This window comes from Carcharhinus amblyrhynchos, chromosome 6 (assembly GCF_965287045.1).
Source record: "Carcharhinus amblyrhynchos chromosome 6, sCarAmb.v2.hapA, whole genome shotgun sequence".
NCBI classification, from domain to species: domain Eukaryota; kingdom Metazoa; phylum Chordata; class Chondrichthyes; order Carcharhiniformes; family Carcharhinidae; genus Carcharhinus; species Carcharhinus amblyrhynchos.
In genome coordinates, this window is record NC_137329.1 from 107629367 (window position 1) to 107643901 (window position 14535).

The following is a 14535-nucleotide window of genomic DNA, read 5'->3' on the forward strand; positions in this document are numbered from 1 at the left end:
CTCACCTTGCAGACCCCGGGAACTTTGGTGACAAGCATGTAAGTGCCTTATTGGGATTTGATCAAATTGTGTCTGGAAATGACTGCAGCAGGTGGCTCTGTGGCCGGTGAGCCATCTCTTCCCGTGAGAAAACAGCCTCTGCATGGCTACGATGCTTCTGCAGTTACATGTGTATATGCGCAGGCCAGTGGGGGTTCCATTGAGCAGCCAGGCATTCAAAAGTTAAGAGCGAGTTCACCACCACGACTGTTAAATTCAGCCCCAAGTCTGAGCTTCAGGATTTGGAACTAATGGGCTGAAGAAAAAATAATCTTCATGTGTCATCCTTCAAGTAAAGCATTGCAGGTCGTAACTGAATTTACTTGTTTCTCGCTATCTGACAATTTTGGTCTTCACCTGATCATAACTAAGCCAGTGGACCTGATACTTTCCCTCCAACACAGTTTTATTAATGGACCCAACTGCCTGTCGCTAAATATTAAGATGTAATTCACACAGTTTAACTTGCGATTAAGAAATGATTTTTGCTATGTAGGATGATAGTCCAACAAGCACCATGGCTGCAGCATTGGTTTCATCTCCTCCACCGACGAGTGATGCATTTTTAACAGCTGTATTGAAAGATCCAGTTCAGGAAGGCAGATCAGCTGAGTTTGCCAGCATTTTGGTGGATCAGCTGAAACCATACACCACCTATCTGTGTGAAGTATCTGCATTCACAAAAGAAGGAGAAGGCCAGACCGCAAGTACTCTGTTTAGAACACCAGAATGGGGTAAGTATTTAATGGATATTTTGTTATAAGGTTTTATTGATATTATGGATATTTAAAATGTGCATTACTTTGTACAATATTTTGTAAGCAAATACAAACTTATGAACATTGTTAAGAACAAGATCAGAAACTCCAAAGTATATTAAGTATATTAGTATAAGTATAGTAAAGTATATTAAGAAGTTAACCTATAGCCCAACTATTTATATTTTATTTTTGCATTAATGTGAGCATGAGGTATTTTGCCACAGATACAATTCAATTGCCCCACTAGGGAGCTTTTATTAAAACAAACTTCTTTCTTCAACAACACAGATAAATAAAACAAAAAGAATTAGCATAACTTTTATCAATTAAAAATATTTAAACATGGCAAAGTATAATTCTTAACAGCTAATTATCTCTATGGTTCCAGTGTGAACAATATCTCCACAGACATAAATCCCTCTTCACAAGCCTCTCCCGAAGCCAATGGAGAATTCTGTTCTGTGAGCCATGCCATTCCGGCAATTGGCTCATTTGGATCCTCACATTAAATCATTCTTTCTCTGCACCCTAGTTATGACTGTAATGCCACATTCTGTACTCTCTCCTTTCCTTCTCTATGAACGGTATGCTTTGTCTGTATAGCACACAAAAAACAATACTTTTCATGTATGTTAATACATGGGACAATAATAAATCAAATTAAAATTCAGTTTCTGGTTAATAGTAACTCTCAGAATTTTAATATGGAAGATTCAACGATGTAATGCCATTGAATGTTGAACAGAGTTAATTGTATTCTCTTATGTTGGAGACTTGTATGCCACTAATGTAACTTGCTACCTATCAGCGCAAGCCTGAATGTTGCCTAGGTCATATTCCATATGAAAACATACTTGAACACACAAATTTGGAGCAGTGTTGGCTACTCAGTCCCTCAAGCCTGCTCCGCCATTTAAAAATTTTGTGGCTGATCTGATTGTAATCTTACCATCACATTCCCATCTACTGATGACACAAAGATGAGTGGGAAAGCGAATTGCGTGGAGGACACAGAAAGTCTGCAGAGAGATTTGGATAGGCTGAGTGAGTGGGCGAGGATCTGGATGGAGTATAATGTTGGCAAGTGTGAGGTTATCCACTTTGGAAGGAACAATAACAAAATGGACTATTATTTAAATGGTGAAAAATTACAACGTGCTACTGTGCAGAGGGACCTGGGGGTTCTTGAGCATGAATCACAAAAACTCAGTCTGTAGGTGCAGCAGGTGATCAAGAAGGCAAATGGAATGTTGGCCTTTATCGCGAGGGGGATGGAATATAAAAGCAGGGAGGTCTTGCTGCAATTGTACAAGGTACAGGTGAGGCTGCAAGTTGAGTACTGTGTGCAGTTTTGGTCCCCTTGTTTGCGAAAGGATATATTGGCCTTGGAGAGAGTGCAGAGAAGGTTCACCAGGTTGATACCGGAGATGAGGGGGTTAGCTTTTGAGGAGAGATTGATTAGATTGGGCCTGTACTCATTGGAGTTTAGAAGGCTGAGGGGTGAACTTATGGAGACATATAAGATAATGAAGGGGCTAGATAGAGGCAGAGAGATTCTTTCCACTTAGAAAGGAAACAAGAACTAGAGGACACAGCCTCAAAATAAGGGGGAGTCAGTTTAGAATAGAGTTGAAGAGGAACTTCTCTGAGGGTAGTGAATCTCTGGAATTCTCTGCCCATTGAAGCGGTGGAGGCTACCTCGTTGAATATGCTTAAGTCTCAGGTAGATAGATTTCTGATCAATAAGGGAATTAAGGGTAATGGGGAGCAGGCGGGTAAGTGGAACGGAACCGCTTTCAGATCAGCCATGATCTTATTGAATGGTGGGGCAGGCTCGAGGTGACCTACTCCTGCTCTTATTTCTTATGTTCTTATGTACTCCATAACCTTTCACCCCTTACTTATTCAAAATGTATTTGCCTCTGACTTAAAAATATTCAAAGATTCTGCTTCCACCACCTTTTGAGGAAGAGATTTCAAGGACTCATTACCCTCTGGGAGAAAAGAATTCTCACCTCTGTTTTAAATGGGTGATCCCTTACTTTTAGAAAGTCACCTCCAGTCCTAGATTCTCCCACAAGGAGAAACATCCACCTTGTCAAGAACCCTCAGGGTTTTAAATTTCAATCAAGTTGCCTCTTACTCTTTTGGACTCCAGTGGATACAAGCCTATACTGTTCAACCTTGCCTCTCCAGGGACCTAGGTTCGATTCCAGCTTGGTAATTGTCTGTGTGAGTTCGCACATTCTCCTCGTATCTGCATGGGTTTCCTCTGGGTGTTCCGGTTTCCCCCCACAGACCAAAGATGTGAGGGTTAGGTTGATTGGCCATGCTAAAAATTGCCTCTTAGAGTTCTGAAATGCGTAGGTTAGAGGGATTAGTGGATAAACATGTGGGGATATGGGGGTAGGGCCTGGGTGGGATTGTGGTTGGTGCAGACTCGATGGGCCAAATGGCCTCCTTCTGCACTGTTTGATTTCTGTGATTTTTTTAAATATCATAATGGCAAATTATTGGGGCCTAGTCTAACTTCACAATATACCTTGGGGTTTGTGATGCATACCCCAACAATTACTATTGGGGAATTTTGTCAAGGTCCATAAGATTTGTGATCTCTATTTCTTGATATTGTGGGGAGTGAATTAAATTGTCTGAAGACTAGTATCTATGATGCTGGGAACTTTTGGAGGAGGCCAAGATAGATCATCCATTCAGCATTTCTGGCTGAAAATTGTTGCAAATACTTCAGCTTTCTCTTTTCTGCTGATGTGCTGGGCTTCTCCATCAGTGGAGCCTTCTTTCCTAGTTCTCCATGAGTTCTGCTGAGGGCATAATGGATGGAATTTTGGGAACTGCTCCAAATTGGGTGAGCATGTGGATCTAGTGTCGCCTGACAAACCACACCACCCCCCTCACCTCATCACTTGAATTTAAAGGGCCAGACTAAACAAGACAGCATCACAGTTTTATGAGGTTCCTGACTCTCCAGCTAGGAATTAAATGACGATGCGCCCAATATATTGGTGATTAAATTGTTATGTTATTTCATATATTCTTAAACTAACGAACTTTAAAAATAAACTATCAGTTGGGATGTACATTGAATAGTCAATGGTTGCTGAGGTAAAGATGTGAATAATCTTCTTGCAGTTCCAGAAGAACCACCCCAAAACGTAACTGCGAGTAAGATTACATCAAAGTCCTTCCTAATTAATTGGGGTCCACCACCAACATTAACAGGAAGAGTCTTTTACAGAGTTGAGCTCAATGGCCCATTAGGTAAGTAATATGCATTTCACTGTAAGTCAGGCCAGTAAGGATGTAATTTAGGACTGTTTCCACGCAAGTATATCCTTTTTTAAATAAAGACACCAAAACAGGGTGCTCTAGGTGTGGTCTCACCAAGTTGTAGCAATTTTTTCCTACTTTTATGCTTCACCTCCCTCGCAATAAAGGCCAACATTCCATTTGCCTTCCTATTTACCTGCTGTACCTGCCTGCTAACTTTTTATGATTTATGCGCAAGGGCACTCAGAACTCTCTGCATTTCAGCATTCTGCATTCTGTCTCCATTTAAACAATATTCAGCTTTTCTTCTTTGGTCACTTGAGGACCACAATCATACTCACGGCAGGGGGGACTCTCTACAGTTTTCTCTGCTACTGCATGTGGTAGTGGGGCAGTGACTGGCACACCACCCCTTCCCACCCAATTTATTTTCCTTTCCTGCTTCCTAGCCCACATCCTGAGGTCCCGTGAAATACTGATTTGCGCTTCGTAAAATTCAATCCCAATCACATGCTATGACAAAAGTGAAATTATTATGGACATTGATCATACCTATTAAGAGAAAACATATTCAATGCATTTCATTGTATCTGATTAAGTAATTTGAGGTCAATAAATACTTGTACTCTTCCCAATGTATTTATCGTATTAGAAAACTGCATTACAGTAATCAGATCTACATGGTAGAAAATGGTTACATTTTGTGTCAGTTTTTAAATGTAAGTATATATATTCTTTCAATTTAGGGAAAATATCGCAGAACAAGACCAGGGAGATTATGTTTTTTTTTGTGAACCTGCTGCCATTTACAAAGTATGAAGTGTCTGTCATTGCTGAGACAGTGGTTGGACTTGGACCAAAAGCAAGCATTAAAATCACTACAGCATCAGAAGGTAACCAGTAAAGATTTAGTGGAAAATTATTGCACATCAGTGAAAAAAAAGCAAGCATTTTATAACTTGTTTCCTTTTGGCTTTTTTCATTTAAATTATCATATCTGATGAGTCCAGTGAAATATAAGCTTCCCTAAATACCACAGTATTCATTCGAAGAAAGATCAGGAGGGGCGATGATTCATGAAATTCTCCTGGTTGCTGTCAATATATTTGATAGTCTTCAGTAATAAAATACAGCCCGAGATGTTCTACCAATGATGTGCACACAAACCATTAAACTGTAGCTAAAGAGAATGAAAAGAACAAGAAATTCATCAGCCAGAAGAGAAAATGCTGGAAAATCTTAGCAGGTCTGGCAGTATCCGTAAGGAGAGAAAAGAGCTGACGTTTCGAGTCCAGATGACCCTTTCTCAAAGCTGATTTTCCAGCGTTTTCTCTTTTGATATCCTTTCTGAGGTATAGCCCCTCAAACTGAACACAGTGCTTTATTCAGATTGTCCCACCCCATCCATGTCTTATGATCCTACTGTGTAAAATACCATTGTCCTTTGCATCTTCAACTGTTTTTGTCCTAATCTCTGGAACTGTTCCCCTAAACTTACAGATTTCTCTAACTCATCTTGGACCTCTAACTCACCTTGATAAAAGCATGTGCTAAATAGGCACTGTATTCACCAGGTCCATCTCCTTGAAAGCTTGATTTCAACACACAATTTTGGTTCTAATTGAGATTGTGTTCATTTGAACTTGCCTGCGGCACAATAAGTTAGACAACTGCAGAGTTAACACTCAAGTCCTGATTAGACCATTTTTGTTAAGCAATACATGTGAATTACACACTGGTGACACACAGCAGCAAATTTCAATATGGCACAAGGACTGAGTAAGAGTCAGTGTCTGTGCACAGTACTGGAAATCCTGGTGGAGGAGGAAGAAAAAGTGTTCCCTTAGGTGAAGGAAATCCAACTCTCTCCACTGTCCGCCCTGCCCCTCTCTCCTACACCACCATAATTAATTGGTCAAAAATTTCCCCAGATTTTTTCAGAAGCGACTCAGTACATGAAACCGCTATAATGTAAAATGCAGATTATTAATCAATCATAAGGGGCTGAAACTTCCAGCCCTTCGAGCTGGCTGGATCTTCCAGTCCCACTAATGATACCCCCTGTCATGGGTTCCATGGCTAGTGAACACCTCAAAACACCGTTGACGTCAGCGAGATCTTCTGATGGTGAATGGTGGGCCTTCTCTGCCATTGCGGGGATACACAGTAAGAAGTCTCACAGTACCAGGCTAGAGTCCAACCAGATTATTTGATAGTAATCCCACAAGCTTTTGGAAACAGTGTTCCTTCTTCAGGTGTGTGGAAGGTTCTGTGGAAGACTCTAACCTGGTGTTGTGAGACTTCTTACTGTGTTTATCCCAGTCCAACTCCGGCATCTCTACACTGGGGGATAGGCTTTGGAAAGTCCCACCCATGGTTTACTGAATGTTGTCATTTTCATTGTAACCAAATCGCAACACATCAAAACAATTTCCAGCCTCTTGCAGGAAGTCAGTGAATGTTGGTCTAAGAGTTAATACATTTATTTTGGACTCACTCATTATTTAGCAATTCTTGTATCAAGATGAGTTTGCATTTGTAGTTTTCACAATTTTCCATAATTTTTTTTTACACAAAAGGCATGTTCCAATATTCACACGCCATTATTATAAGTTGTTAGATACCAATAGCAGATACACTAGTGCTATCTAATGATTTTCTCTTAATTAATACTAATCCAAGATATTTAAATGAGTTATTAGGACTATATTAACTATGTTAAAAATGTGCCTCTGACTAAGGGAGAGGAAGAAAACACAATTGCACACAGGGAAAGGACTTAAAATGATCTGTATGGACAATAAGAAACCGTTTGATGGTAGTTGATTAGAAGCATGAAACAATGGAGGTACACTGAGAAAAACTAGACATATAAGGTACAGGGAGCGGGTGAATAACTGAAGGCTTAGAGAAATAATTTGGTGGAAAGGGAAAATGAGAAATTGACAAAGTGCAGCAGGTTCCAGAGGCCGAGGAGCATGATAGAAGAAACTTTAATATTTTATTCTTTCGTAGGATTAGGGTGTTGTCTTCTTTAATTGCCCTTGAGAAAGTGATGCTGAGCTGTCTTCTTGAACTACAACAGTCCATGTGGTGTAGGTACACCCGCAGTGCTGTTGGGAAGAAGTTCCAGGGATTTTGACCCAGAGATAGTGAAGGAATGGTTATTTATTTCCAAGTCAAGATGGTGTGGTTTGGAGGGGAACTTGCAGGGGAAATTCCCAATTATCTGCTGACCTTGTCCTTCCAGGTGCTAGGGATCACAGGTTTGGAAAATAATGTCAAAGGAGCCTTGATGAGTTGCTGCAGTGTATCTTGTAGATGGTACACACTGCTGCCACTGTACTTCAGTGGTGGACGGAGTGAATGTTGAACGTGATGAAAGAGGTACCAATTAAGCAGGCTGTTTTGTCCTGGATAGTGTTTAGTTTCTTGAGTGTTGTTCAAGTTGCGCTCAAACAGTGAGTGGAGAGCATTACATTACACTTCTAACTTGTGCCTTGTAGATAGCAGACAGACTTTGGGGAGTCAGGAGATGAGTTACGCTGCAGAATCCCCATCCTGTGATCTGTTCTTGTAGCTACAGTATTGAAATGGTTGGGCCAGTTCAGTATCTCCTCATTGGTAACCCCCCAGAATGTTGATTGTGGAGGATTCAGCTATGATAACACCACGGAATGTCAAGGGAAAATGGTTAGATTTTCTCTTGTTGGCGAAGTTAATTGCCTGGCACTTGTGTGGTATGAATGTTACTTGACACCTATCAGTCCAAGCTTGAATGTTGAACAAGCCTTGCTGCATATGGGCACGGACTGCTCTAGTTTAATACTCATGCCTCACAACAAAGTGCTCCATTAGGAGGACTCAGCCAAGCACAAACTCCTTTCCATCCCATCCCCAGAAAAAAAGAGAAAATTGAATTCATAGTTAAGCTCTGAAGTTGTTGAGATCATTATTAAAGCAAAGAACTGCCAAGTATCTACCAGAATCATAGAATAATAGCATTCCTACAGTGCAGAAGGAAGGCATTCGGCCCATCAAGTCCACACCGATTCTCCAACAGAGCATCTTGCCCAGGCCTTATCCCCATAACCCCACATATTTACCCCACTAATCCGTCTAATCTACACATCTTTGGACACTAAGAAACAATTTAGCATGGCCAATTCACCTAATCTGCATGCCTTTGGACAGTGGGAAGAAACTAGAGCACCCGGAAGAAACTCACTCAGACATGGAGAGAATGTGCAAACTCCACACAAACTCACCCAAGGCTGAAATCAAAGCTGGGTCCGTGATGCTGTCAAGCAGCAGCGCTAAACTGCAGTACCACATTACTACCCTAAAAGCTATAAGGTCTTGTTCTTTAAAGTCCAAAACACCTCATGGGTCACTCTATTAATTGTCCTGTACTTTCTCTTGCTCTGTGTCCAAAATCCCGCTGATCTGAAACATCTAAAGTCCAAAGATTTGTGGGTTAGGTGGATTGGCCACGTTAAGTTGCTCCTTAGCGTCAGGGGACTAGCTAGGGTAAATGCATGAGGTTATGGGGATAGGTTATGGGATTGTGGTTGGTGCAGACTTGATGGGCTGAATGGCCTCCTTCTGCACAAATGGGATTCTATGATCTACAAGTTTTGACAAAATATTCAGGTCTAAAACAACAAAAGGATGCTGTTTAATATGTACAGTAAGAAGTCTCACAACACTAGGACTAAAGTCCAACAGGTTTATTTGGTTTAATATGTAAACAGACGACCAAGCCATATGAACCTAATTCAGTAATTCTTTTCTTTACAGTTTTTTTCTTTCCTCCCTTTTGCTATTAGTTTGCATCGGTATCTTAGAAAAAGTAATGTTGAAGCTTTGCTCTTGGGAATTTCCAATATACCAGAGTAAAAGTGAAAACGTTATTACCCTGTTACCATTAGATGGCAGTAACTGATAGAGGTAATAGGAAAACACACAAGAACTACCTTATTTATTAGGATGTCTGAATCATGGTTATCAGAACAGAAATAAATGCTGTTTTCTAATTATTTCTAATAGGACCTCTGGTTGAAATGTTTTATCTGAAGATATTTGATCTGCTGCTGGACATCATCAAGCTTGATTTTTAGTTCAAGATGTACTGGGAGTGGTGGTGGGTGGGGGTGAACGGATTCCGATAGTGGGCCCCATCCTGCCCCAACAAACAATCAGCATGTCACGAAATGAAAACTCATTAGTGTGAAGCTCACTTGGATTCCACCAGTCCAGGGATGGGGATTGGGGCTGTGGGGAGGGGTCTGGCAAAAGTGGCTTTTGCACAGTAAAAAGTCTGACAACACCAGGTTTTAGTCCAACCTATTTATTTGATAATATACTCACAAGCTTTCGAGGGGACTGCCTCTTCGTCAGGTGAATGGAGAGTTCTGGCCTCAGACAGAGCATATAAAGCACAGACAGTTTAGAGATTATGGATTAAAATGCGAATCCTTACACCTAACCTGCTGTTCAAGACCTGAAGTGGCTGATAATGTGAGTGGAAGGAGCACTGATCACAGTTTAAAGAGATGTGTATTGTCTCCAGACAGTACAGTAAGTGAGGTTTTGCAAACCCAGGCAAGTCACGGGGGTTACAGATAGTGCGACATGAACCCAAGATCCCTGTTGAGACCATCCTCATGTGTGCGGAACTTGGCTATCAGTCTCTGTTCAGCGACTCTGCGCTGTCGTGTGTCGTGAAGGCCGCCTTGGAGAATGCTTACCCGAAGGTCAGAGGCTGAATGCCCGTGACCACTGAAGTGTTCGCCAACAGGAAGGGAACAGTCTTGCCTGGTGATTGTCGAGCCATGTTCATTCATCCGTTGTCGTAGCGTCTGCATGGTCTCCCCAATGTACCATGCTTCGGGACATCCTTTCTTGCAACGTATCAGGTAGACAATGTTGGCCGAGTTGCAAGAGTATTTACCATGTACCTGGTGGATGGTATTCTCACGTGTGATGATGGTATCCATGTCGATGATCCGGCATGTCTTGCAGAGGTTGCTGTGACAGGGTTGTGTGGTATTGTGGTCACTGTTCTCCTGAAGGCTGGGTAGTTTGCTGCGAACAATGGTCTGTTTGAGGTTGTGTGGTTGTCTGAAAGCAAGAAGTGGGGGTGTGGGGATAGCCCTGGCGAGATGTTCGTCTTCATCAATGATATGTTGAAGACTCCGGAGAAGATGTCATAGCTTCTCCGCTCCGGGGAAGTACCGGATGACGAAGGGTACTCTGTCCACTGTGTCCTGTGTTTGCCTTCTGAGGAGATCGGTGCGGTTTTTCGCTGTGGCGCATCGGAACTGCCGATCTATGAGTCGAGCACCATATCCTGTTCTTACGAGGGCATCTTTCAGGGTCTGGAGGTGTCTGTCACGATCCTCCTCATCTGAGCAAATCCTGTGTATACGGAGGGCTTGTCCATCGGGAATAGCTTCTTTAACATGTTTAGGGTGGAAACTGGAGAAGTGGAGCATTGTGAGATTGTCTGTGGGCTTGCGGTACAGTGAGGTGCTGAGGTGACCGTCCTTAATGGAGATGCGTGTATCTGTAACCCCCGTGACTTGCCTGGGTTTGCAAAACCTCACTTACTGTACTGTCTGGAGACAATACACATCTCTTTAAACTGTGATCAGTGCTCCTTCCACTCACATTATCAGCCACTTCAGGTCTTGAACAGCAGGTTAGGTGTAAGGATTCGCATTTTAATCCGTAATCTCTAAACTGTCTGTGCTTTATATGCTCTGTCTGAGGCCAGAACTCTCCATTCACCTGACGAAGAGGCAGTCCCCTCGAAAGCTTGTGAGTATATTATCAAATAAATAGGTTGGACTAAAACCTGGTGTTGTCAGACTTTTTACTGTGTTTACGCCAGTCCAACGCCGGCATACCCACATCAAAAGTGGCTTTTGCACATGGTTGTCAGATGGATGGACTGATGGAACCCAAGCGAAACTCACAAAATGAGAGCAGACAGGATAGCAAAGTGTGCTGCTGGCTGTGCTGCTGCACATTGCGTAAAGCTCAGCACACCAAGACCATTCTGGAGACCCTGGCTCGTACAATCGGGAGAATACCTTTAGATCTTAACGCCTGAAGCACATCTTCAGCACTATGATGGCTTATTCAATGACATATCTGGTTGTCATGTGGTTTTCATTATATCAGTCCTCCTCTTTTTCCTTCAGTAGCTGAGAAGTGTTATCAGCCATGTTTTAAATGGGCATCACTTATCTCTGAAGAGGAAGCCCAGAACTCTGTTTCCATCTGTAATGAGATTTGGGAGAGTGGACTGCTGCAGGTCAAAAGTATTACAGAAGCTATTTTTGATTTGATTTGATCTGATTTATTATTGTCACATGCGCGCTATACAGACAAAACATACTGTACATAGAGAAGGAAATGAGAGAGTGTAGAATGTAATGTTACAGTCATAGCTAGGGTCTAGGGAAAGATCAACTTAATGCGAGGCAAGTCCGTTCAAAAGTCTGATGGCAGCAGGGAAGAAGCTGTTTTTGAGTTGGTTGGTACGTGCCCTAAGACGTTTGTATCTTTTTCATGATGGAAGAAGGTGGAAGAGAGAATGTCTGGAGAACATGGATTATGCTGGCTGCTTTTCCTGAAACCTTTCACTCATATGCCTAAAAACCTTTTTTATGGTTGCATACCAGCTGCACATTGATTGAGTGGAAGCCCTTGAAATTGACAGACTGGGTTACCTGGGGGTGTCTTGGAAGCCACATACATGCAGTTGGTGACGCCTTGTAATTATCTGAAGCTGCAAACCTGAGTGTCCACTAATTCTGATAGGCATCATTGTTAACATCAAGTTAACATACATGCCAGCCCTGACAAAGAAATAGCTGGTCCCCTGTCATGTGGCATTTGTAGGCAAGCCAATGGTAAGGTTTTGCAAATGACCCAACAGAGCTACGGAATGATGTAGAGGCAAAGAAACCGAGTGTGGCAGTGATTTTGCCAGCCATTGCTGGGTGTGACCACGGGCCCAGTTGGTAGGTCTCATCTTTGCAGCAGGCTGTAAATGTCTACCACCAGCTGACACGGCACCCCAAGCTAAGCCTCTGGCATTCTGACACGACAAGGAAGATTACCCTTTATCTGTAAATCCTGTGTGCAGGGTATGGACTCCTGTGATACGCGCGTCTCTGCTAATTCCTCCTCTCCTGTGGAGCTTCAGATCTGTGTTCACTGGCTGTTGCTGCTGAAGTTCATGATGCACAAGCTGTCCTTGCCGCTCTCGTTATTCACGCTGCTTTTGCTGCTGCAACTGCTGATGGTCCTCAGCTTGAGGCCCAGAATAGTGCAGCATTTGCGGCATCCATACTGATCCAAAGTGCAGATCAGACCTTTAAAACTCCAAAGTGCAGACAGTAATCTGTCAGCACAAATACTGCAAACAAATCCTTTCATGCCAGGAAGCACAAACAGCTGAGCACTTATTGACACGTTTCCCCATTGTGGCTTCAGTTCCCGCCTTAACTGTTACTCTCTTCTTGCCTTGCTTTCACTGGCAAGTTCCAGGAAGCCCAGAAAACCCATGGGGACAAGGTTAAATTTCAAAACCCTCATTGATGTCACTGTAATTGAACGATCACTGGATTCAAGTTGACAGCTCACTCTTCCATAGGGGTTGTTCTCATGTACCCTAGTTCACTACAGTTAAGTGTGGAAGTCGGAGCTGCCATCCTGACAGGCTTGCATGTTTTGAGGATTTTGCTCAAATCTGTGCACTCACCTCTGTTAAAGTTCCTGCCATGATGGCCTGAATTTCCACAGGCCGTGTCACAGCACAAGTGAGCTGGCATTTCAACAGAGGTAGTGCAAATTCAACCGTAACCCACATTAAACCAATCTTTGGCTCATAGGATAATGATCATTTACCTTTCCACCCACTTCCATTTCTCATCTGGGCTTTGTCCTCTCCTGACTGTTGCTAGGATGCGGTTCCATGGTTGCTAGCAGCTGTCCGCTACTTCACTGAAGTAGCTGACCTGGGATAGCAATTATCAGGAGGAAATTCAACCATGAGGATCACAAGGGCAGTATCTGTTTCCCACCCCCACCCCCCTTGATGCCCACAATTTCCCACGCAGATCTTTGCATCTCATTAACTCATGTGCAGTGATCTCAGTGATCACACTTTTGAGATCAGCGGACAGGTTGGTGACTTTGTATTAAATCTCAAACTTCTTTGGTTTATATGATTTATTGCTGAAATGCTGCTGTCACCCACTGAACCATGTCATCCTATTTTCATATATATTCTCAATTTTTAAGGGAGTGATTTTTCCAGCCCGCTGCACTGCTAAAGCAATGTGGCAGGCCGGAAGACTCAAGTGGAGACGTGTAGCAGGCTTCCCGCTGGGTGCCACAGCCTTCGTGCGTCTCCAGCCGCTGGCTTTCCAGCATCGTCAGTTCCGTGCCAGAAATCAGCATGGAGCTGAATAAATTATTATAATGATCATTTGAATATCATTAGCGGACCCAGGACTGAAGTTTCCGGGCCTGCTAGCCTCTCTCCCCCTGTCAGGAGTGTTTCACTCCAATGGGGTTTCCAACAGCTCCCCACCAATGGGGAGCTTGCGGCCCAACCCCACTGGAGTGAAGGGGGGCTTTGGAAGTCCCCCCGGGGTTTGGGGAGGTAAAGGGGGTAACACCGGGACGTTGTCAGCCTGGCAGTGCCAGCCTGGCCCCCGGCACTGCCCAAGGGGCAAAGTGGCAATACTTGGGGTGGGGCCAGGGCCTCACTGGGCATTGGGCTGTGCCAAGGGGGCAGTGCTAGAAGCCAGAGGTAGGCAGGGCCTCTAGAGGGGTTGGGAGATCCGCACTTGGGACTGCAGGGGGGGTGTCGGGGTTGGCCCAGACACGTCCAGGAGCTTAGTTGTCAAGGGGTGGGGGAAGTCGCACAGCCAGTGATGCGTGGTTGTGGGCCTGGCTAGCGATCAGGAGGCCAGCAGCGTGAGCTACTGCGCGTGTGCTGATCTCGGCACTTACAGGTCGGCACATGTGCAGTGGCCCGTTCAGTGCTATACTGTCGGTCTCTCCAGCGGGATAAGATCCCACCCCCTGATTTCTGAAGTGAATCACACTGGTGCTGTCTGCAGTGCACAGAATGTGGGAGATTCATTTTGAAAGTCCTGCTGGAAAAAAAAGCGGGATATACTCCATTTTATGCAAATTTGACACTTAGATTTTTTTTAGAAGACTGTCACCCTAAGCATTCTTATATGACACATGATTTACCCCTTGGCAGATGGGCAAGTGACCTCTTGCCAATTTGCCAGCGATGTGTTTGATCTATTTGCCCAGGCTACACAAGAGATTCCTGAGATGGCTCAAATTTATTTAATCTAAATAAGAGCATATGTCCTCTTTTTGTTGGATATACTGATAGTTTGACCAAAAT

At 43.4% G+C, this 14535-nt stretch overlaps 1 protein-coding gene across 1 annotated transcript in view; it reads left to right on the plus strand.

Annotated features, from left to right (window-relative positions):
* The window catches only part of ptprq (protein tyrosine phosphatase receptor type Q), a 171285-nt gene that overhangs the window by 68283 nt on the left and 88467 nt on the right, over positions 1 to 14535 (plus strand). The window contains exons 23-25 of the mRNA XM_080191499.1: positions 536 to 773; positions 3951 to 4079; positions 4835 to 4981. Of these exons, the coding sequence (XP_080047625.1) occupies positions 536 to 773; positions 3951 to 4079; positions 4835 to 4981 (514 nt within the window). The remainder of the gene's footprint in view (positions 1 to 535; positions 774 to 3950; positions 4080 to 4834; positions 4982 to 14535) is intronic.